At 52.1% G+C, this 21,834-nt stretch overlaps 7 protein-coding genes across 7 annotated transcripts; 3 read left to right on the top strand and 4 right to left on the bottom strand.

The window, feature by feature from the left end:
• Positions 1 to 1,092: 1,092 nt before the first annotated feature.
• BDQ94DRAFT_158354 (putative acyl-CoA synthetase) lies at positions 1,093 to 3,352 on the top strand (the record flags this gene model as incomplete). The annotated part of the gene is made up of 4 exons (XM_026768938.1): positions 1,093 to 1,471; positions 1,538 to 1,933; positions 1,994 to 2,872; positions 2,934 to 3,352. 4 exons carry the CDS (start codon positions 1,093 to 1,095, stop codon positions 3,350 to 3,352), a joined length of 2,073 nt encoding a protein of 690 aa, XP_026628653.1.
• A 721-nt stretch (positions 3,353 to 4,073) lies between these two features.
• On the bottom strand, positions 4,074 to 5,305 carry BDQ94DRAFT_168627 (putative GPI anchored protein; the record flags this gene model as incomplete). The annotated part of the gene is made up of 3 exons (XM_026771112.1): positions 4,074 to 4,899; positions 4,972 to 5,054; positions 5,129 to 5,305. 3 exons carry the CDS (start codon positions 5,303 to 5,305, stop codon positions 4,074 to 4,076), a joined length of 1,086 nt encoding a protein of 361 aa, XP_026628652.1.
• A 1,617-nt stretch (positions 5,306 to 6,922) lies between these two features.
• Positions 6,923 to 14,183, top strand: BDQ94DRAFT_158352 (SHMT-domain-containing protein; the record flags this gene model as incomplete). Its single annotated transcript, XM_026768937.1, has 9 exons — positions 6,923 to 7,093; positions 7,201 to 7,257; positions 7,313 to 7,406; positions 7,463 to 7,600; positions 7,653 to 8,771; positions 9,126 to 10,501; positions 12,102 to 12,282; positions 12,345 to 12,921; positions 13,013 to 14,183. 9 exons carry the CDS (start codon positions 6,923 to 6,925, stop codon positions 14,181 to 14,183), a joined length of 4,884 nt encoding a protein of 1,627 aa, XP_026628651.1.
• Positions 14,184 to 14,939: 756 nt separating this feature from the next.
• BDQ94DRAFT_139953 (DUF803 domain membrane protein) lies at positions 14,940 to 17,267 on the top strand. Its single transcript, XM_026765531.1, has 2 exons — positions 14,940 to 15,810; positions 15,866 to 17,267. The coding sequence occupies exons 1-2, from the start codon at positions 15,052 to 15,054 to the stop codon at positions 17,186 to 17,188; spliced, it is 2,082 nt and encodes a 693-aa protein (XP_026628650.1). The 5' UTR covers positions 14,940 to 15,051; the 3' UTR covers positions 17,189 to 17,267.
• A 22-nt stretch (positions 17,268 to 17,289) lies between these two features.
• Positions 17,290 to 18,387, bottom strand: BDQ94DRAFT_139951 (uncharacterized protein; the record flags this gene model as incomplete). The annotated part of the gene is made up of 2 exons (XM_026765530.1): positions 17,501 to 18,387; positions 17,290 to 17,431 (listed from the first exon to the last, which is right to left on the bottom strand). Exons 1-2 carry the CDS (start codon positions 18,340 to 18,342, stop codon positions 17,290 to 17,292), a joined length of 984 nt encoding a protein of 327 aa, XP_026628649.1. The 5' UTR covers positions 18,343 to 18,387.
• Positions 18,388 to 19,034: 647 nt separating this feature from the next.
• On the bottom strand, positions 19,035 to 19,455 carry BDQ94DRAFT_139950 (uncharacterized protein). Its single transcript, XM_026765529.1, has one exon. The coding sequence runs from the start codon at positions 19,341 to 19,343 to the stop codon at positions 19,134 to 19,136; it is 210 nt and encodes a 69-aa protein (XP_026628648.1). The 5' UTR covers positions 19,344 to 19,455; the 3' UTR covers positions 19,035 to 19,133.
• A 1,111-nt stretch (positions 19,456 to 20,566) lies between these two features.
• Positions 20,567 to 21,618, bottom strand: BDQ94DRAFT_139948 (uncharacterized protein). Its single transcript, XM_026765528.1, has one exon. The coding sequence runs from the start codon at positions 21,040 to 21,042 to the stop codon at positions 20,734 to 20,736; it is 309 nt and encodes a 102-aa protein (XP_026628647.1). The 5' UTR covers positions 21,043 to 21,618; the 3' UTR covers positions 20,567 to 20,733.
• Between the last annotated feature and the right edge of the window lie 216 nt (positions 21,619 to 21,834).

The following is a 21,834-nucleotide window of genomic DNA, read 5'->3' as shown; positions in this document are numbered from 1 at the left end:
ATACTTTAGGATTCCGTACTAGTAGTACTAATCACTTTTCCCCTCCAGCTCACTGCACGATGTCTCATTCTTGAGGCTGGCTAACTCAACTGGTCACTAGCCCACATTGGAGTAGGTTTCATTACTAGTAGTAGTACTGTGGTGGTGGTAGTGGTGGTGAAAAAGAATCTCTCTTTCCATGAGTCTCCTTTTTCCTTACAGGCATTCACTCAAACTGTACACTCTTTTTGCTTTTCCCAGGGAATTAACTCTTAGGATGGTTTCTTCCCATAGTATTGATATCTCCCCATCTAGTAGCCTAGTTCCTAACTACTTGAAGTAGACTCAAATGGGTTATTCTTCTTGAGAAATGCGACCATGAGAGTCAATGATCTGCTGGAGTATTTCATGATAAAAAGTCCCCATAAAGCGGAGAAAGACGGTGGGTCTCTACAAAGGGAGTGACCACTTGGTTTGACTTGATTAACTTGGTTAAGGTGTCATCCCCACCTTTCCCCCTCATCTTCTCTCATTCTCTCTTCTCTCTTGTCTTGTCTTGTCTCCCTCACTTTCTCTGCTGCTTCCCCTCCTCCTCATCCTCATCCTCGGTGATCGACACTCCCCCCTCCCTCCGGCTGTCATCGGGGTTCTTGTCGGTCCCATGTTGTCTCTGTGCGGTCGCGCCGCCACGAACGCCACTCTGGTTGAAGACAAACCATGTCACTTAACAGCCACTTCGGCGGTGCGTCGCCCTAGTACAGACCAACCCAACCCCCGAAGCCTGCACGTTAAACGCCGGTGCTCATACTAACCCCCTTAGCCTCACGGCACATCAGCGCGGTTCCGGATAGCATGTCCAAGCCTCGACCCATCCGCGGAATGTGACAGGGACTAACCGCTGAGTATCTGCAAGAGGACCCTCATCCTCCCACCGGAAACGACACCGCTCTCTATTTCCTTCGCCATGTTGGCGTGGTGTGTTGCTGCAAGCCCATTTTTAATCTCTTCCGTCGACTTTACATCCATTACTATTTGTCTATGTCCTATTTCTTCGACTATTTAAGAAGGAGAACCCCCTCCCCCTTCTCTTTCAGCATCGTTTATCGATCCACGATGTCACTTCACCCGCAGCAGTTGGTCCACAACACCTCCCTGCGCGACCCAGAAGGCTTCTGGTCTCGCCAGGCCGAACAACTGCACTGGCACAAAAAACCATCGCGTGCCATCGACCAGCAATTGAAAACAACCCCCAGTGGCTCCAGCTATACTCATTGGAGCTGGTTCCCGGATGGGGAGATCTCGACGACCTACAACTGTGTCGATCGGCATGTCCATTCAGGCAAGGGAGATAATGTTGCTATCATCTGGGAGTCCCCGGTGACAGGAACGAAGGAGAAATATACCTATAAACAGCTATTGGACGAAGTCGAGGTTCTAGCAGGCGTGCTAAGAGAAGAAGGTGTGCGAAAGGGCGACGTGGTTATTATTTATAGTAAGACTTCATTTTGAATCATCTTCTTCTCCAACGTCAAATAAAGAAGAAGCTAATAATCGGAAGTGCCTATGATTCCTGCGGCACTTATTGCTGCTTTGGCAATTGCACGCCTGGGTGCTATTCATTCCGCAGTCTTTGGCGGGTTCGCAGCCAAGTCGCTCGCACAACGCATTGAAGCGGCCAAGCCACGCGTCCTCATGACAGCGTCGTGCGGTATCGAAGGCTCAAAAGGTCCCATCGCCTATCGACCGTTAGTTGAGGGTGCTATCGAGCTGAGCCACTTCAAGCCAGAGAAAGTGATCGTCTGGCAGAGGGATCAACTGCGGTGGAATAACCCCGATAAGTTGGCTGGACAACGTAACTGGCAACGACTGGTGAAAAGCGCACGCATGCGTGGCATAAGAGCCGAGCCGGTACCCGTGAAGAGCACGGATGGACTATATATCATCTATACTAGCGGTACGGCTCCGATCTTGAGTGTGGCCCTTGGGTAGAACTGACCCCGAGATCCAATTCCAGGCACTACGGGCTCGCCCAAAGGTGTGTTTCGAGAGGCCGGTGGACACGCAGTGGGACTCCAGCTGTCGATGAAACACCTATTTGATATACAAGGGCCCGGGGACGTCATCTTCTGCGCCTCTGACATTGGATGGGTGGTCGGTCATTCGTACATCTTGTATGGGCCACTCCTGGTTGGAGCAACGACAATCCTTTTCGAAGGAAAGCCGGTGGGGACACCGGACGCAGGCACCTTCTGGCGGATTATCGAGGAGCATAAGGCAAATGTGTTGTTCACGGCGCCCACGGCCATGCGGGCCATCCGCAAGGATGATCCCAACAATCGCTTCTTTGAAGAGGTGGCTCGGCGTGGCGGCCTCCAACATTTCCGCGCACTGTTTCTTGCGGGAGAAAGGAGCGAACCCAGTATTGTGCAAGCCTACCAAGAACTTCTGAGCCAATACGCTGCTCCCGGTGCAGTGGTTGTGGACAATTGGTGGTCGTCAGAATCAGGGTCTCCCATATCTGGGCTGGCACTTAGAAGCGCTGCGGCAATGGAGTCGTCCTCGCGTCAGAATGATGCAGTGAAGCCATTGACCGTTCGACCAGGATCAGCAGGTCTGCCCATGCCTGGATTTGACGTGCGCGTGGTCGACGACGAGGGAAAGGCACTGCCTCCGGGCACGATGGGGAACATTGTCTTAGGCATTCCTTTGGCGCCCACTGCATTTACCCGTCTCTTCAACGATGACGAGCGGTTCTACCGGAGTTATCTGCGTAGATTTAATGGACAGTGGATTGACACCGGAGACGCGGGGTTAATCGATAAAGACGGGTATATCCATATCATGGCTCGATCCGACGACATCATCAATGTCGCGGCGCATCGCTTCAGTACGGGTAAGTCTCAATGTCGCGTCACTGATCCTACATAGGAATACAGGCTAACACTTGTCTGAAGGCGCCATTGAGCAAGCAATCCTCTTGCACCCACAAATTGGCGAAGCCAGCGTGGTGGGCGTTCCGGACCCGCTGAAGGGACACCTCCCGTTTGCTTTCATTCAGCCACGAACCGCGACCGGGCCCATACCCGCGAAACCTACAGCAGAACTGTTTCAGGAGGTGAATGGGCTGGTGCGCGAGCAGATCGGGGCAATTGCATCCCTAGGGGGCATGATACAAGGCCGGGGCATGATCCCCAAGACGCGCAGTGGGAAGACGCTGCGCCGAGTGCTGCGAGAGCTGGTGGAGCATGCAGTGCGCGGGGAGTACGAGGCGCCGGTGAATGTGCCACCGACGGTGGAAGACGCCGACGTCGTGGATGAGGCACGACGACGGGTGCGTGAGTACTTTGATCGACAGGGACGGGCGAAGCTGTAATCGCTTGTTGGATGCAGTTGGATGCAGTTGGATGCAGTTGGATGCACATGGAGCTGTACAGGTGACATTAAATGACATTTATCGTTGTACTTACCGAGTTGATTACCATTTGTGGGAAGTAACAGTGTTGATGATCGATGCGTATCGTATTCGTCAGTGCACGAATCAGAATTAGTATGTATGTATCTATTGAATGGATATACGCAAGTATTTTAGGCAAACATATGTATGTATCTGTATCTGAAGCTGCTTCAGAGACGTGACTCAAAACATTAAAGTTATAGACAATAGAAAAACGAGGACATGAACAACCGGAAGCCAAGCAATGCAAAGCCGTAGATGAATATAAATAGAAGAGAAAAAAAAAAAAAAAAAAAAAAAAAAAAAAAAAAAAAAAAAAAAAAAAAAAAAAAAAACAAAAAAAAAAAAAAAAAAAAAAAAAAAAAAAAAAAAAAAAAAAAGAACCATAGACGTCAGAAGATTCCAATAAGGTATAAAGCACACAATAAGTTATTTGTCAGTCGAGTCGTAAAAGAAATAAAGGTAAAAAGTATCGACACAAACAAAGGAAACCACCCATCCGATCATTTACCTCCACTGATTTGCTAGTATCCAGTAGATTCTCGCGTGGTATAGATAGAAGTCCCGAAAGTCAAGAGGGTCCTTCTATATGCCTCTATAGATCTGATTCTATGTCACACACACACTCAAGTCAACTCATTTACAGAAGGAAGGCGACGAGAGCGAAGACGGAGGCCAATCCGGCACCAGCACCAGCCGCGGCGCGGGTAGCGGCGCCAGTGAAGACAGGGGCGGAGGGAGTGGTGGCGGAGCCAGAGCCAGTGCCAGCAGCGGAGACACCCTCGGGGGAGGTAGCGGAGGAGCCGGAGCTAGAGCCGGAAGAGCTGGAGGAAGAACTGGCAGGGGCGGCGCTAGAGGCAGCGGGGGTGGCGCTGGAGGAAGCAACAAGCTTGGAGGAAGCGGGCTTGCTGCTGGGGATCAGAGGGCGAGAGGAGGGGTGGAAGCCGCTAGGGGTGGGGACCGGGGTGTAAGAGACGACCGGGGTGGTGGCGCCGATTCCAATGGCACCGGCTCCGCTGGGACCAGCGGAAGCACCGGCGGAACCAGCTCCGGAACCAGCGGCAGCACCGCTGGGGGAGGAGCCGGAGCCGGAGCCAGAGCCAGCGGCGGCACCGCTAGGGGAAGCACCAGAGCCGGAGCCAGTGGCACCCTCGCTGGGGGAAGCGCCAGAGCCAGAGCCAGAGCCGGCAGCTTCACTGGGGGAGGGGCCGGTACCGACAGCAGCGGCGCCGCTGGGGGAAGATCCAGAGCCGGAGCCAGCGGCAGCACCGCTAGGAGAAGCGCCGGAACCAGAGCCGGAGCTGGCACCCTCGCTAGGAGAAGCACCGGAGCCGGAGCCGGAGGCACCCTCGCTGGGGGAAGCGCCAGAGCCAGAGCCAGAGCCAGGAGCCTGACTGGGGGAGGCACCGGTACCGACAGCAGCGGCACCGTTGGGGGTGGAGGTGGCAGGGGCGGCGGTAGCGGAGCTGTTAATATCAAATCAGTCAGTTTTGAGGTTATTCGGACGGTCATCTTGGCGGATGGAGCCGAGGACATACCACTTGTCACAGTGGGTCACGGTCGAGGTGACAAAAGGAGTGGAGTAGGTGTAGGGGGTGCCAGAGATGGTGACGGTGGTAGGCTATATCGGATGAGAGTCAGTTGATGTTTGATTGACACGGGAAATCCGGGGAGACTGAATGAAGAAGATCGTACCTGAGCAGCAGCCGGGGTAGTCTGGGCACCCGAGCCAGAACCGGCACCAGGACCAGTGGCCAGAGAGGTGGCCTTAGGGCAAACGGTGGTGTACTCGGTGACATAGACGGTCTTGTACTCGGTAGCAATGGCACCGGCAGCCAGGGAGGCAACGACAGCAGCGGAAGCGACACGCATTTTGATGGTTATGGGTGGAATTGAAGGTGCTTTGTTTGGATTTTTGTGTAGAGTTTGGATATATAGATGACGTCGAAGGACTGACGGAGAGATAGGATCTCTTTTTCTCGTTTGTAAAGACTGTAAGCCTTGGGAGGGATTGACTGTGTTCGTTTGAAAAGAATGTACTCGGTTGAAGAACCGGAAGAGCTGAAACAGCGAGTGAGTGGAGGGAAGAAAAGAGTGAACGAGAGAGAGAGGAAGAGAGAGAGAGAAAAGGAGGCGAACCAGCGGGCCGATCCCGATATTAATATAAATAACATTACAGAGCAAAAGGAAGGAGCGAAGGAGGGGGCAGCCACCATCGCTCCTTCCAGTCTAGTGCTGTCCGTCCACCGTCGGGCCATTACCAACAATACCAATAATGTCTTCTATCATTTCTCCTATCTTCTCCTCTTTCTATGGGGTAATTATCCCCCCTAGTGACCATACCGTTACCACCTGGAAGTTCCCCACGTTCAATTTCGGGCTGCAGGAACCCAGCGGGCAACTGGCAATGGTGAAACATCACCAATTAATGAGTCCTTCACTGCCCTTCTCTCAGGGTCTGGATGCTGTTGGCATCATGAAAATGATCGGTTAGTTTTGCTCGGGTCTTGTCTTGTTCGGTTTTCCCCCTTCACCGTCTTTTTTTGGGCTATCATTGTGTTTGGGTCAGGAACCAGGTGTTCACTAAGGTTTAATGACTCCTGAGAATCATTGCCCCCTTCAGCCATAGGTTCATATCCAGTTTCTATTCATAAGTCGCCAAATCTCAGGATCATCCTGCTCAACAATGCTAGAGTTTACGGCTGAAGGTCAGTGTGGGAGCCTGGTTACGAGGAAACAGAGTAGGTCGGAGTATAGTTTTAGCTGATAAACAGTTCTAGATCGTGATCATCGATGCCTTTCATGACAGCTTGCATTCATTAGTTTGGGAGTAGTCCCTGACTATCACATAAACTAGACACGATCTATTATAACCACTACAGATATCTTGAAGACACTTCATCCCATGTCCCAGCCAACTCTTATCACCTATCAGCCATGTAGCTGTGGATCACATCATTCAGTAGACACACACAAACACAATTCCAATCGGATGGTTCAAATTGTCCCTAATGGATGGTGAGAGGCGGGGACATGTCAGCATCGCCCGGGTTAACCTGATCGAGACCAGACCAACCACGAGAACTGCCAAGCGTAAACGCCCTTCTTCATCTTGGATTTAGTTGTGTGATGAAGAAAGGAAAAAAGGAAAAAGAAGAAGGAGGGAGGAGAAAAACACACAAAATGAGAGGAAGCGAGGATTCCCGCAAGCGAGGTCGGAACCGGACTATCCTTCCTCCTCCATGCACGGGCCCCTCGGAGATGCTAAACCCGATTGGGGCTAGAGTCAGGTGCTTCCCGCGGGCAACTGGCGGCCATTCGGGCAAGCTCGTTATCAGCGCCGGAGAGCTGATACCATCACCGCGCATTCCTTGCGTCTCCGTTCGCTGAGTCCCTCATTCCCTCCTCTTCTTTTCTTCTTTTATCTTCTCCATTGCCTCCTCTTCCCGTCTCTCAATTTGATTCATTGCATATCACACCTTTTGCATCATGTTGAGTCGCTGTGGACGTCAGGCCTCGCGCCTGATCCCGCGCACGGCAAGCTCCGCTATTCGGTCGACTGCCATCCCTCTCCAGCTTCGTCCTGCGGCAGCTTCTCCTTTGCGCCTGCCGGGACAAGGCCGTAGCGTGTCCTCCTCGACCCGTGAAGGACAGCAGACTGTACGTGTCCCCTCATCGTGCGGGATTCGCGCAATGCAGCAGCTTCCGGGTTGCCTGATGTCATCCCATATCTTTATCGTACCATACCCGCTAACTCCCGTCTCCAGCTGCTCTCCGCACCCCTCGAGGAGTCCGACCCCGCCATCTATGACATTCTCCAGAAGGTAGAATTGCCAATTCTTCAGACGCAATTGATCTACCCACTCATCACAGATGTAGGAGAAAAAACGTCAGCAGCATTTCATCAACCTCATCCCATCCGAGAACTTCACATCGCAAGCTGTCCTTGATGCGCTGGGCAGTGTCATGCAAAGTCAGTCATGGTCTATGATTCGATCCTGGGGCCAGCGGAAGCTGACGCGACAACAGATAAATACTCGGAGGGATACCCCGGTGCCAGATACTACGGTGGAAACGAACACATTGACGCCTCTGAGCGGCTGTGCCAGCAGCGTGCGCTCGAGACTTTTGGCCTTAACCCCGAAGAATGGGGTGTGAACGTGCAACGTGAGATTCCTGTCGTGGCATTGGCGTGCGACAACTATACTGACCAGCACAGCGCTGTCCGGCTCGCCCGCTAACCTTTATGCCATTTCCGCCATCCTCAACACCCACGACCGCTTGATGGGCCTGGACCTGCCCCACGGCGGTCACCTGTCCCACGGCTACCAGACCCCCACCAAGAAGATTTCGTTCATCTCGAAATACTTCGAAACGCTACCCTACCGGCTAGATGAGTCGACCGGTATCATTGACTACGACGCCCTGGAGAAGCAGGCGCTTCTCTACCGGCCCAAGCTCATCATCGCCGGTACCTCGGCCTACAGCCGCTTGATTGACTACCCTCGTATGCGGCAGATCGCAGACGCCGCCGGCGCATACTTGTTGAGCGACATGGCCCACATCTCCGGTCTCGTGGCTGCGGGTGTCCTCCCGTCGCCCTTCGCCCATTCGGATGTGGTGACCACCACGACCCACAAGTCGCTGCGGGGTCCCCGCGGCGCGATGATATTCTTCCGCAAGGGTGTTCGCCGGACGGACAAGAAGGGTAACCCGGAGATGTATGATCTAGAGGGCCCGATCAACGCGTCCGTGTTCCCGGGTCACCAGGGTGGCCCTCACAACCATACTATCACCGCCTTGGCTGTGGCGCTGAAGCAGGCGCAATCGCCTGAGTTCAAGACCTACCAGCAGACAGTGCTGGCCAATGCGCAGGCCTTGGCAGAGCGTCTTGGTAACCCGCTTAGCAGTGGAGGCCTGGGATACAACATCGTTTCCGGCGGCACCGACAACCACCTGGTGCTGGTGGATCTGAAGAACCGCGGAGTGGACGGCGCGCGCGTCGAGCGGGTGCTGGAGCTGTGCGGTGTGGCCAGCAACAAGAACACGGTGCCGGGCGACAAGTCGGCCCTGAAGCCCGGTGGTCTGCGTCTGGGCACGCCGGCCATGACGACGCGAGGCTTCCAGCCGGAGGACTTCCGCCGCGTCGCAGACATTGTGGACCGGGCGGTGATTATCACACAGAAGTTGGACAAGGCAGCCAAGGAGAGTGCGGCCGCAAAGGGTGTGAAGAACCCGAACACGGTCAAGGCGTTCTTGGACTATGTGCGCGAGGGCGAGGAGATTCCGGAGATTGTGCTGCTACGACAGGAGGTGGAGGACTGGGCGGGGACGTTCAGTCTGCCCTGGGCTAAGGATGAGTAGGAGAGGGCGGTGGAAATGACTATGGTTATGTTTAATTTATGAATGCATGTCTGTACAGTGAAATTAAAATGTTCAACACATCAGAGCAGGGCTTTCTTTTTACTAAGTAGGAGGAGCAATGAAATTCGGAGAGGGTCGGGGAAGAGGGGACAGCCGTGCGGAGACAAAAATAAAGACGGAGAAGGGAGAGACCCGCCGATAAGCAAAAAGCGCCGATAGGACAAACAAGTTGGAGTCACTTTCCCCTCCGAGTCTGGATTCCCCGGCTTATCTCCGCAATGCAGCTAGCTTGTCTTGGTTAACTATTCCCGCGGAATGCATCAGTCAGTCATTCTGATCCTGTATCCCTTCCCTTCTTTCTTTTTGTCTTTCGTCTTGATTCACTCATACTCACATATACAATACATCCGCTATAATACATATACACACTTCCCACGAATCCACCATGCACATCAGCCAAGTACATCATTCCCCACACCCATCCACCCTTCCATCCATGCCCGTATCCCAGTATCACTGCTAATACTGACATTAATCATCCACCAGCTCTACACCTACCCCATTAAATCCCTCCAAGGCATCCCCATCCCCAGCGCAACCTTCACCCGAACCGGTTTCCCCTATGACCGCCACTTCATGCTCCTCAAGGTCCTCCCCAATGGCGAATACAAGAATATGCACGTGCCCCATTTCCCCGAGATGTCGCTGTTCTACACCGATATCATCCACGGCGATGACAACAAAAACGCATCAGAATCCGAGTCTAGCAGGATAGAGGTTACATATCGTCCTCCCCCCACTGCTGATCAACCCCAATCTCAACGGAGGTTGGAGGTACCACTGGTACCCAATACGGCTGGGTTAAAGGAAGTAGAAGTTATCATGCATCAGAGTCCGACGAAGGGATATATCATGGGGGAGGAGTATAATGGGTGGTTTAGTGAGTGTTTCGGGTATCAGGTGGTGCTGGTGTATTTGGGCGGCAATTACAGGGGTGTTCTGGGGAGCTTTGCGCCGGAGAAGAGTGCGGCGCATAGAGGGACGCAGGGATGGTGGAGGAGGGATGGGGTTTTGGGTCTAGGAACAGGACTGGTGGGTGTGATGATTTTGTTGTCTTGGGTTGGTATGAGTATGGGCTTGCTGGGGAGTATAGGAGCAACAGGAGCAGCAGGGGCTGTGTTTTGGTATGGAGCTGGATGCAAGAATAAAAAGGAAGAGCAGATCACTTTCGCTGATACGGCGCCGTATCTAATTGTGTCGCGCACTTCAGTCGATGATGTCTCGGCGCGGTTAGCTGGGGATGAAGAAATGGATGTTACCAAAGCCCGGCCAAACATTGTGATATCTGGTGCGGAGACGGCGTTTGAAGAGGATTTCTGGGCTGAAGTGCAGATTGGAGAGCTTGGCTCGGCGAAGCTATTGCTCACTGCCAACTGTGTGCGGTGTCAGAGCCTTAATGTTGATTATGCGACAGGGAAGATGGGCACGGGCGAGTCGGGGACTGTGCTGAAGAAGTTGATGAAGGATCGGCGTGTTGATAAGGGCGCCAAGTTCAGTCCAGTGTTTGGTCGATATGGGTTTTTGGATGCAGGGTCGGATGGCCGGACGGTGCGGGTTGGGGATGCGGTGGTGGTAGCAAGGAGGGTTAAGGAACGGATGGTCTATGGTAAGTGTGCTGCTGCTCTATCTTCTGAGAGTGATTATGTGACTGATTGATATAGATTGGCCAGGATTGACCAACTGAGCGGGTTTCCAAGGAAAGAGGGTACTAAGATACTACTTATATACTCCTAGATGTAGGATACTATGGATATTTGTTAGCGATAGAATTCTGATTGGCGATGACGTACCGGCCCAAACAATTACTCCTCACCACTTCCTCTCTTTCTCCCCTCATCAACATCAACATTAATCACCACCTCCCCTACAGTTCCTCTTCTACCGTAAGCACCACCATGTCTGAGTTTCCTCCGGCCAGTCTCCGCCCTCTTATTGAAGAGATCTTCGACCTCCTCCGCGCCCGCAAGGAGACCATCTCCGTTGCCGAAACCGTACCCCTCCCTTCCCTCACCCCACCATAGTCCCTTCACAACTGACCAAAGCGATTGATAATCAAGGCATCCGGCGGCCTCATCTCAGCCTGTCTCCTCTCTACTCCAGGCGCATCCACCATCTACAAAGGCGGACTTACGGTACATACCTTCCACTATACACATCACCTTTCAATAGCTAAACAGGACCAGGTGTACACCCTCGACTCCCGCATTGCCTACACCGGCTGGACCCCTCAAAATTTGGAAAATTACAGTGGCCCGACCCCAGAAATAGTGGCGGGGATCGCGGAAAATGTGCGCGGCACGCTGAAATCTACATATACCGTTTGTGAGAGTGGAACGGCAGGACCGACAGGTGGAACGACCAGGAATCGGACGCCGTGAGTGACCCAATCTTTACTTTTCTCTCTTTTAATGTATCCGGGGAAAGGGTCGTCGTATAAAATGATGCAAAGTGTACTGATACGTAGTTATGCAGTGGATATGTGGCGCTCGCAGTATCGACGCCGTCTGGGACGGTGACAAGGGAGGTGGAGACAGGAACCGCGGAAAGAGAAAAGAACATGGTGCTTTTTGCTGGGGAGGGATTGAAGTTGGTGAGGGATTTACTTGTTGGTGATGTTAAGCCTACCACTTCGGCATTGTAGTAGATAGATAAAAGAGGAGTGGAGTGGGAGGGGGTCAACTTTGGGTTGGGAATGTGAGTTTATTGATCCATGGATGTACTGAGACTGGACGGTGCTGTGCTTCTATTTCAGGCTGTGTATAGCTGATTACCTATTCGAGTACTAAGTTGATATGGCGAGGATTGATGCATTGCATTGTCGGTGTAATACACCTAGTAGCACCAACAAAATACGGTGTGCTATTCCAACTCATAGAAAGTGAGGGTATCTGCAGTCTTTGTCATGATATCATGCGAGAAGAGGAAACTGTGGTGCCTGAAAGGGTAATTCGGCATCGGTAAAATGCCGAATTGAATACGAACTTCCGGCCCAAACGGGAAACCGGCACCGCCCGGGTGGGAACACCGCCACAGCTTGTTCCATTTGCAGCCAATGAACGGCCACTATTACTGTCCTACGCGGGCTTCCTTATGTCATCGTGGGCCCGACCGTGGCGCAGCGCTCACTTGCATTTCCCGCAGTTTCTCTCTCTTCATCCCGCAAAAGGCCAAAAGATCTTCTTGCCTTCGTACCACCACTACTTACTACTTTGTCGGGCGCTTCTTTTCTCACACCATCCCCGAGTATCTTCACATCCCGGTCATTTCATCGTCGATATCATTTTATCGCAATACCTCGCCTTTTCCATCTATCAGCCTCATCGATCTATCCTCATCTGTCTCGCCCGGCGGGGTCATGGATTACTCCGTCAACCTCCGCCGCAAGGATACCACCAAGGGTCCGCCCTTGCGGATCCTGTCGCTTGGTAGGTATCTGTTCTAGATGCTCATAAAGATATCCCCACTAACCTAGCCCATGAAATGGCAGATGGCGGCGGCGTCCGCGGTTACTCCATGCTCATCATCCTCCAAGAACTCATGTACCGCGTCTATGTCGAATGCGAAGGCAAAGCCCCTCGTCGCGATGAAATCCCCAAACCCTGTGACCACTTCGACCTCATCGTCGGCACCGGAACCGGCGGCCTGATCGCCCTCATGCTGGGTCGGCTACGACTGGATCTCGAGACCTGCAAAGATGTCTATGTCCGCATGACCCGCCGCGTGTTCGAAACCGACAAGACCTTCGCCGGCATCCCATTTCATAAAACACTATTCAAGGCTTCCAAGCTGGAAGAAGCCATCCGTGAATGTGTCCGCGAACATACCGTTTTTGAAGCGGAGGGGAACGATATGAGTCCGTCGGCGCGCAATTCGCTGGCCAGTGCTCCTTTTAGTCCCAACTCCATGTCAGTGCCCCAGCGCTCGGGCAGTCGGGCTAGCTTCAGTACTACTACCTCCCATTCGTCGGGTCATGCTAGTCAGCGCAATTCGACGTTTGTGAACGGCTTACGCTGGGGAAATCCGGATGCGCTGTTGTATGATAATCGAGAGTATCGGACGAAAACGTATGTTTATCCCTTCCACTACTTCCTCGCCTTCTTTTACTTCTTTCTTTATTTATTTGACTTCCTTTGTGAATATATGCTGACTGATCAGTGCTGTGACTGCACTCTACAAAGGTACCACGTCCCGCAACGGCTCGACCGTCCTCCTCCGGTCCTACGATTCGCGCAAAGAGCCCCCGCCCGAGTTTAACTGCACAGTCTGGCAGGCTGGTCGTGCCACTTCTGCCACCGGGCTAGCCTTCAAGCCCATTCAGATTGGACAGCACGTCTTCATCGACGAAGGTGCCGGCACCTACAACCCCTCGCCGCAGGCGCTGGATGAAGCGGTCATGAACGAGTGGCCCGGTCGCGAGATCGGAGTGTTTGTCAGCGTGGGAACTGGCAAGCGCCCACCAGGCACCAACAATCGGCAACACGAATGGTGGGAGGACTTCTTTGGGGATGCCCTGGGCACGTTCGCGGAAGCTCGTCGACGCCTGATCGCCAAGATCGAGGGGTGCGAGGATATCCATTTGGCGATGCTGCGCGACCATCTAGCTAAGCGCAATGTGAGCAAGGACAACTACTACCGGTTGAACGTCGAGGTGGGTGTGGGCGAGTTTGGAATGAATGAATGGAACCGGCTGGCAGACATCAGCACCAACACACGACGCTACCTGACGCGACCGGAGGTGAAGCACCAGATCCTGGACGCAGGTGTCAAGTTCGCCAAGATTGAGCGCCAACACCGCCGGCTGGCTGACCATGCGGCGGCGGCAGGTCAGGTCGATGATGGGACCTCGTCCATCATGCACAGTCCAGTGCTGTCGGTGCCGCCGCCATCGCACCCGATGGCCGTGGAGCTACCGGCTGAGCTGCCGGGTGACTTTGTGCCTTATATCACAACAGAGGACTCGCTACCGGCGCACCCCACGCCACAGGACGCCGTTCTGCCATCACCGGGGCGGACATCAGGCGACTTGGCCAGTCCGGGGGCTGGCGATGTGAGTCGGCCCAACTCGCGGGCGCATGGGTCCTCTCGACCCAGCACCGGGCATGGCCATGATGGGATGCCTCCGCCTGTGCCGCCCAAGACGCCGATTCCCTATCCTTCCGAGTATCCTAGTGAACTGGGAGGGATTCCCATGCCGATGCCGACGACGACCAGCCCGGGACATAGTCACAATGGAAGTTTGAGTGGGAAGATTCGACCGCCGTATCCAGTGGACGAGCCACCGGTGGTAAACAAACAGCGGAAGCCGAGTTACCATGTGCGGTCATGATATTATTACTTCACTTTCCTGTATCTTTCTTTATGTTTTTACCTTTTTTCTTTTTGACTTTTGATGATGAGTCTACTTCTATGGTGTATGAGGGAGGCGTCTGCGAGAATCCTGCGAGGACAGCGGGCGATTTCCGGTTATGATCTGATGGATACCCTAATGACCCGTTAATGAATATTACTGTTTGAGGCTGCTGGATAGTGGTGCGTAAATAGAATTAGTGTAGTGATGTTCTAGAACCACAAAGAGGAAATCGAAACGTTGAAGAAGCATTGCGACGAACCGTGGATCGGGATGTGCTGCGCCGCCCAACTGGCGCCGGATCAACCAACGATTGACTTCAGTTTCCCAGCCTCGCTTTTCTCTGCAACAAACAAACAGTTCGTCTTACGCAAGCCATTCGTCTCCCCCCTGCCTGTCTTGCTTTTCTGCACTTTCTCTTCCCCTTGTCTTCTACTAAGATTAGTTTTACATACCTCCCCCTCACTCCTCGCGGCATCAGATCTCGATCACTATCGATCTGGCACATTCCGATCCCACGGGCCTGTCGATCGCACGCCTTTTTTTGCATTCCTTGATCCGCTGTCAGTCCGACCTCGTGGAATAGCAGTCCAATCCAATCAATCAGTCTATCTATTTCGCCCCTGCAGCGCTTCATCCACTCATCCATGGCTGTCTAGCGCCAGACCCCGACTAATTATAACTCTCTCTCGCTTATCGCTTCTCCCCCCCTATCATCCTTCGCGCCCGATCTCACACACGACACCTTCTTCCTCTCTCTCCCACCTGTCAGCACGGCATCGATACGAGAGAGAGTAAGATACAAGACACTGCAGGCAGTGTCCCCGATGCAGCCGAGCTTCCCATCATGGACTCCGACAATCCACTACATCCTGTGAACCTCCTCGCCGCCCGCGCCGACAGTTCCTCCCGTCCAGCCTCCTACAAAGCCATTGGTATCTCTCTCGCCATCGCCTCGGGTTTCTTTATCGGCGTCTCCTTCGTACTCAAGAAAAAAGGCCTCCTCCGCGCCAATGTCAAGTACAATGAAGAAGCCGGCGAAGGGTATGGATACCTGAAGAACCTCTTCTGGTGGGGCGGGATGACCCTGATGATCATCGGGGAGCTGTGCAACTTTGTTGCCTATGCTTTCGTCGACGCTATCCTCGTGACGCCGATGGGCGCACTGACGGTCGTGGTGACCACCATCTTGTCGGCAATCTTTCTGAAGGAGCGGCTCAGTTTCGTTGGAAAAGTGGGCTGTTTTTGCTGCATCTTAGGCAGTGTGGTTATTGCGTTGAATGCGCCAGAACAGTCGTCTGTGAGTGATATTCAGGAGATGAAGAGCTATGTCATTTCTCCGGGGTTTTTGTCTTATGCTGGGGTAATTATCGTGGGGTGTGTCGTCACGGCGGTTTGGTTGGGGCCTAAATATGGCAAGAAGAGCATGTTCGTGTATATCAGCATTTGCTCGTTGATTGGAGGGTTGAGTGTCGTGGCAACGCAGGGTCTGGGATCTGCTATCCTGGCTCAGATTAATGGTGAGGCGCAGTTCAACCAGTGGTTTATGTACGTCTTGCTGGTGTTTGTTATCACGACGCTGGTGACTGAGATTGTCTATCTCAATGTGCGTATCCCTTATGTTCTTCATGATTTCGTTTGGTGTACTAATGCTCAGCCAGAAAGCCCTCAACATCTTCAACGCTGCGCTGGTCACTCCTACCTACTACGTCTTCTTCACCAGTTCCACCATTGTCACCTCCGCCGTGCTGTTCCGCGGCTTCAAGGGGTCCGTCTCCTCCATCGTCACGGTCATCCTAGGCTTTCTGCAGATCTGCGCTGGTGTCGTCCTGCTGCAGCTGTCCAAATCCGCCAAGGACGTCCCCGATGCCGCTGTCTTCAAGGGAGATCTCGACCAGGTGCGCGAGGTCGCCACGCAAGAAGAACCTGAATTTGAGCCCAAGGCCGACTCCATTCGCGCCACTGCTGCTATCATTCGTCGTATCTCCACCCCACGCCGCCAGATGGAAGCTGACGAAGCCCGGCGCTACTTCCACGACCGCGCTGAAGACCTTAAGCCGCCGGCGGAGAATGAGGTTATCGAGTGGGACGGGTTGCGCCGGCGCAAGACCGTCCTCGGCGAAGGTCCAACCACCCTGGGACGCACGCGAACCCTGCGCGACCCCTCGGTCAAGTATCCCGTCCCGCCACTGGGCATGTCGCACGTACCGGAGGAGCGACCAGACGAGCCGGAGCGACCCGACACGAAGCAGAGCAGCCATTCCTTCCTCGACGACCTGCGATCTCGCGCCTCGAGCCTCTTCCATCCTGCCTGGCAGCCCATCCAGGATGAGCATACCACGCCGGACCCGGTCTCCCTGACAGCTCTATCCGCCCACAAGCCGCATCCCGACACCCGCTACCCACAGTCCGTCATCCCAGACGAGTCACGCAGCCACACGCCATGGGGAGACGAACACGCGGCCCCTTCCCCGCCACCCCACGGCGGCACACGACGCCAATTCTCATTCAACTCGATGCTCCACCGCATGAAATCAGGCCACGAAGCAACTGCATCGCGAAGCAGCGTTGCCCCCCGACCGCCCCGCCACCGGGCACAGTCCGTCACCGAGGAAGAACGCCTTGGTCTCGTGCGCGGTGACTCCCGGGGGGAGTCGGCACCGGACGATGATGTGGACGAGAAGCTGGACCGACTCGACTCGCATGATAGCACCTTCGACGACGGTCCGGGCCGATTGCCCTCCGGACTAACGCATTCGCCGGAGCTCTACCCAGCCCGACTGCGCGTCAACCCGCTTCCACCGCTCCCGGATGAAGAGCCGCTCGAAGATCCGTATGCGCCAATGGATATGGGCCGGCGCGGATCGCATAGTAGCGCGGGGACGCTGTCCTCAAGCGGACGGAGTGTGGGCTGGCGCAGACATGGATCGGGAAGCAGCGGGGGCAGTGTGCAACTGCCAGGGAGACGAGGAGCATTCATCTAACGAAATTGGTTGGGCACATTTTGGGATGTATGATATGAGATAACGAAGATATGATATGATCAGGATGATATTAATGTATATAGTATGATAGATAGATGATGTTATGAAAGTGATGAAATATCATTATATGTAGCTGTAGAGGTAGACGAAGTAAATGCAAGCACACTCCTTTGGTTAGTCCTTAATTGAACCGCATATTTTGCCTCGGAGAGACGTTTCCCTGCTGCTATACTATCGACAGCCCTACACACAATTAGCACAACCCGTTCATCCATCCCCAACAAGAAAAAGAAAGAGGGAGAAAAGACATACCACTGAACCCTCACCAACTTAACCCCCTTCCACCCACCTCTCTGTATCTCCTTCTGTAGTTTTCCCGCTGCTAAACCGCCTCCTGCCCCTGCTACCTTTATTGCTGGTTTCAACGAAGAAGAAGAAGAATGGGCATTAGGTTCTCCCAGAATAACATGCGTGACTCCACGATGCATATGAAGCGAGAGATTTGCACCGTGCGAGATAAGAAGGTGTTTGAGTTTGTGGTCCGAGACTGTGGGAGTTGTTTGGCCGTTAATGTGGATGGTTAGGGAGGAGAAGATGGTAGATGTAGATATATTATTCTTGTTTCGTGATTCTGTGTCTGTGTCTGTGTCTGTGTCTGTTGTTTTATTCTCACTATCGTGATCAATTCTTATCCTCTTTTTCTCTGCACCATTATCCAATGACGTAGCATCTCTCTTCAACGATGATAGTATCTCACACCCTTTCTGCGGAATAGATATAGATAGTATAGATGTAGGTTGTTGGGGTTTCGGTTTCGACACCCCAAACATACTCCGTATATCCCTCTGCTGCTGCTGCTTTCTTCCATTCATGCTCGTCTGCATCTCTGCGGATATAGATTCCTCCTGAGTAAGAACCCACTCTCCCTTATTATCCACCCCATTGTCGCTGTCATATGTACAGTCCCCTCTCCCCACGCCAAACTGTCTGGTGAGTTTCTCTCGTCTCGTCTCGCGCCAGGAGGTAATTCCGCGGGAGGATCCGGGATCGGCGACTTGGTGGCCTGTGGAGGAGGAGTTCCAGGTGTCGAAGGTGAGGTAATTTGTCGGGGTGGGGGTGAGGGGATGGGGTTTGGAGGGAGGTGGAGGGGGCATTGTAGCTGTGGTTATGTGGAAGTTTTGAGGAAATGTGTATGTGTGTGTGTTTGTTTGGTGGTTGGAGGGGATACCATATCCGATTGAGAAGAGAGTTTCTTATCGGTCATGTGATTTGATCTAGATAAGTTATCTTATCGGGTGTTGGGATGGATGTTTGTTCGGTGGGTGAGTATGGTGGAGTGTTTTATGTTGTATTTATTGATTGTAGATAATATTTGGAGTTGAGATGGTGATTAATTGGGTAGTAGGGAATTAGTATGGTGGTAGTGTAGTTTTGTGGGTATGTGATTATTACTCCTACTATCATGATACACTCTAGGTCTATACAGGATATGATATATATATACATGGCAGTGGACGAAGAACTGTACTTCTACATCCACGAAAAGAATAGTATATCATCAGCTAGTATAGATTTTAGCTTATCACTACTACTAGTAACAACAACAAAAGCAACAATACTACTACTACTACTACATCATGAATAAGCTGATTTACCTCACCTAACCTCGCCTTGCCTGACATAGCATGATCCGTCCGTCGTATTCCTTATGCTTCACATAACTGTATCTGAATCTACCAGACTTGATCTACATGAAATCCTACATAAGTACATACTTTATGCTATGCATATACTCTACATAAGTATACCATCCATAATATTCTACATATAACACCAGACGATAGTGATATAATAATAATATACAGTCTATGGCAACTCAATCCCTCGCACAAATCATCATAGCTAGCTAGTATATCATAGACTAGAGATCATACCACACCCTCACTCACATTCCAACCACCACCCTCCCCCAGAAAGACGGTGAAGGGAAGGCAAAAAAATAGAGAGAGAGAGGGAGATAGATGAGCTCATTGTGGCTGGCTGGCTGACGACTAACCAACCTGGATAATATTACACAAAAGGTGGGAAAGAGTTTGGGATGATGCATCCTGCACGGGTTTGTGTAGCCTTGTTCTAGCCTCTGTGTAGCCAGCATTTTTCAAGTATGTAGGATCATGTATGTATGTATGTATGTATGTATGTATATGTGCATGTATGCAAGTAGTAAGTAATAGGGATATACTGAATTAAGCAAAAGGAGATTAAACTTAGAAAAACCTATCAGGATAAGGATAAGGATGGAAATAACGGTGAAAAAATGAGTGGCTAATGAATGAATCAAGGGATAAACGTTAAACATAATGCCTGGTTCGATAAGATTTTATTACGGATTGTGTAAGAGAAGCGAACTAAGAGTACATATCATCTGTCAGCTGATGCAGGGTCATCATCATCATCATCATCGTCATCGTCTTCGATTCAGTTCAATGTTATGTATGTATCTCTATCTGTATTTCTGTATATGTATGTACGTTGTGCAGCAGCAGCACTCTGCACTACTATATTAGGAAACTTTTCATAACCTACTTACTAGTTAAGTTAAACCCTACTTCGATGGTGGTCAGTACTTATCTATTTCTATCTCGTGCAGCGATCGACGGACTGCTCATATATTATCTGTATTATCTATTCTACTTTATGTATCCTACCACTAGTATCATAGGCAAGATATAACTGGCAATGATAATATACGTATATGTAGGTATGCATCACGGGTTGTTGCAGCTGAAACCAAACAACGCCATCCCCAACGCAAGGATAGTAATTAGTAGTGGTACTTACTCACTAGTAAGTTAGTAGTTAGCGGTCTGCCTGCCTGTCTGCCTATGTCTGTCTGCCGTGTGTGTGTTCAATTCCCGTCTGTCTGCCCATCACGTTCATTTTTTGCCAACTCACTGCCAGATTAATCTCATGCCCTTCCCCTCTCCTCCTCCTCCTCCTTTCCTCGATGTGCAAAGATACGTGGTCGTCTCCACCGCCAGTCGGTGCGCCCCCCCTCCCTCCACCTCCTCTCCCACTACTTTGTCACTAATCAACTCACTGCCCAATCATGATCTGCACAACCCCTCAAGTCGAGAACATCGCCTCAGACAACCGGGCGACGAGGGTCCGTGTCGCTTGGCGCTGATCATCGTGGCCCTTTTGGTCTTCCCTTTCTTTTTTCTTGTGTTGCCTGTTACTGTGTATTCTCATCCCATCCCATCCCATCCATCTCATCCTGCAAAGCCCGGCTTCCCCGATCTGGTAGGTCATCTACTACTGGGCTTGAATGTACCGTATCAGGAAAGTAGAACAAATAATTATAACCATGAGAATGAGAAAAAAAAAAAAAAGGAAACCCCACTCATCCTATACATACTACAATACTACTCGTCTCTGGAACGAGCTATTTTGAACCGTGACATCAGCCACCAACAATCCGATTCTTCCCTGGCCGGTCGCATTATGCCACTGACAACAACAAATCCGGAAGTTACAGCAATCCGTCAGCGAGTTCTTGACCGCTCATGTCCTTGTCTAGGCAGCAGCCTCTTTTCGAATTGCTCGTCGTGAAAAGACGATGGAATAATAAGAAAAGTAAGCGGCAGATATTGGAGGAGGAATTGGCCAGAGTGAAATCGTTCAAAGCTTATTGCACTGGCTATCCACCTGCGCAGTCGATCGTGCACGGGTAACAACGGAACATGCAATGTAAGGTTAATTACTGCGTGCAGCAGTCCTGACCACTCAGGTTGGTTCTCCCGCCACTGTCCGTCCCCTCTCGCTACCGTTAAGATGAGATGCCTCAAAATCATTCCTGGCCCTTTTTTACGGCACCGCTACAGAGGCCAATAACGCTCCGGAAAAAGGGAGGGGATGGGGATGGGGGCCGTGCTGGGGACACTGATTTCACGTCGAATCTCCCCCCTGCACGCGCCCGTCCAATCGACTTCGTCCGACTTTGTCCGGATGAAGCGACGGATTCGGGCTGAACTCGGCTGTGGGTGTGCTGGATTGGCGACCGGGGGGGTGGATTGGAGCCGTTTTAGTGTGGTTTCTTGGTGTCGCTGAACAGTTTGAGGGGACACAGCCAATCGAGGCGCGGATTCCCTTTCCCTAGTTGGAGGCCGGTCATCGACCAGAGCGGCATGGATGCGTTGAGATCACTCGTGCTGACTGACGAGATGCACGAGACCCGGGAGTTGGGGGCCATATCACATTCCGGCCGGAGAAGGAAACTCGATCAGCACGGAGTTATATGCCTTTTGCCGAATATGTCATCGTCTTCTAGAATGGCAAATCTTCCCTTCCCGTAGATTTATCGCCCTTTGTTCGGAGGGCGTCAAGCTACTCACTAGCCTAGAATTTGTCCTCGACCGGTTATTCCCGTGGCCAACGTTGCACAGCAGGGGAGGAGGAGGGGGCGCGCAATGTAATCCTCGCCCATTATCCGGAGATTCAGCATCCGCGTGAGCAGCTAGAGAGCTAGATCCTAAGGAAGAGCTGGGGTCATTAGGGGGGCAATGTTTAGTGTTAGTGCTTCCAGATGGTACTGAGGCAGAAAAGAAAAAAAAAAAAAAGAAATTAAGAGAAAAAAGAAAAATTAA

Source organism: Aspergillus welwitschiae, assembly GCF_003344945.1.
Source record: "Aspergillus welwitschiae strain CBS 139.54b unplaced genomic scaffold BDQ94scaffold_9, whole genome shotgun sequence".
NCBI classification, from domain to species: domain Eukaryota; kingdom Fungi; phylum Ascomycota; class Eurotiomycetes; order Eurotiales; family Aspergillaceae; genus Aspergillus; species Aspergillus welwitschiae.
This window is presented reverse-complemented; position numbering and strand designations above follow the sequence as displayed.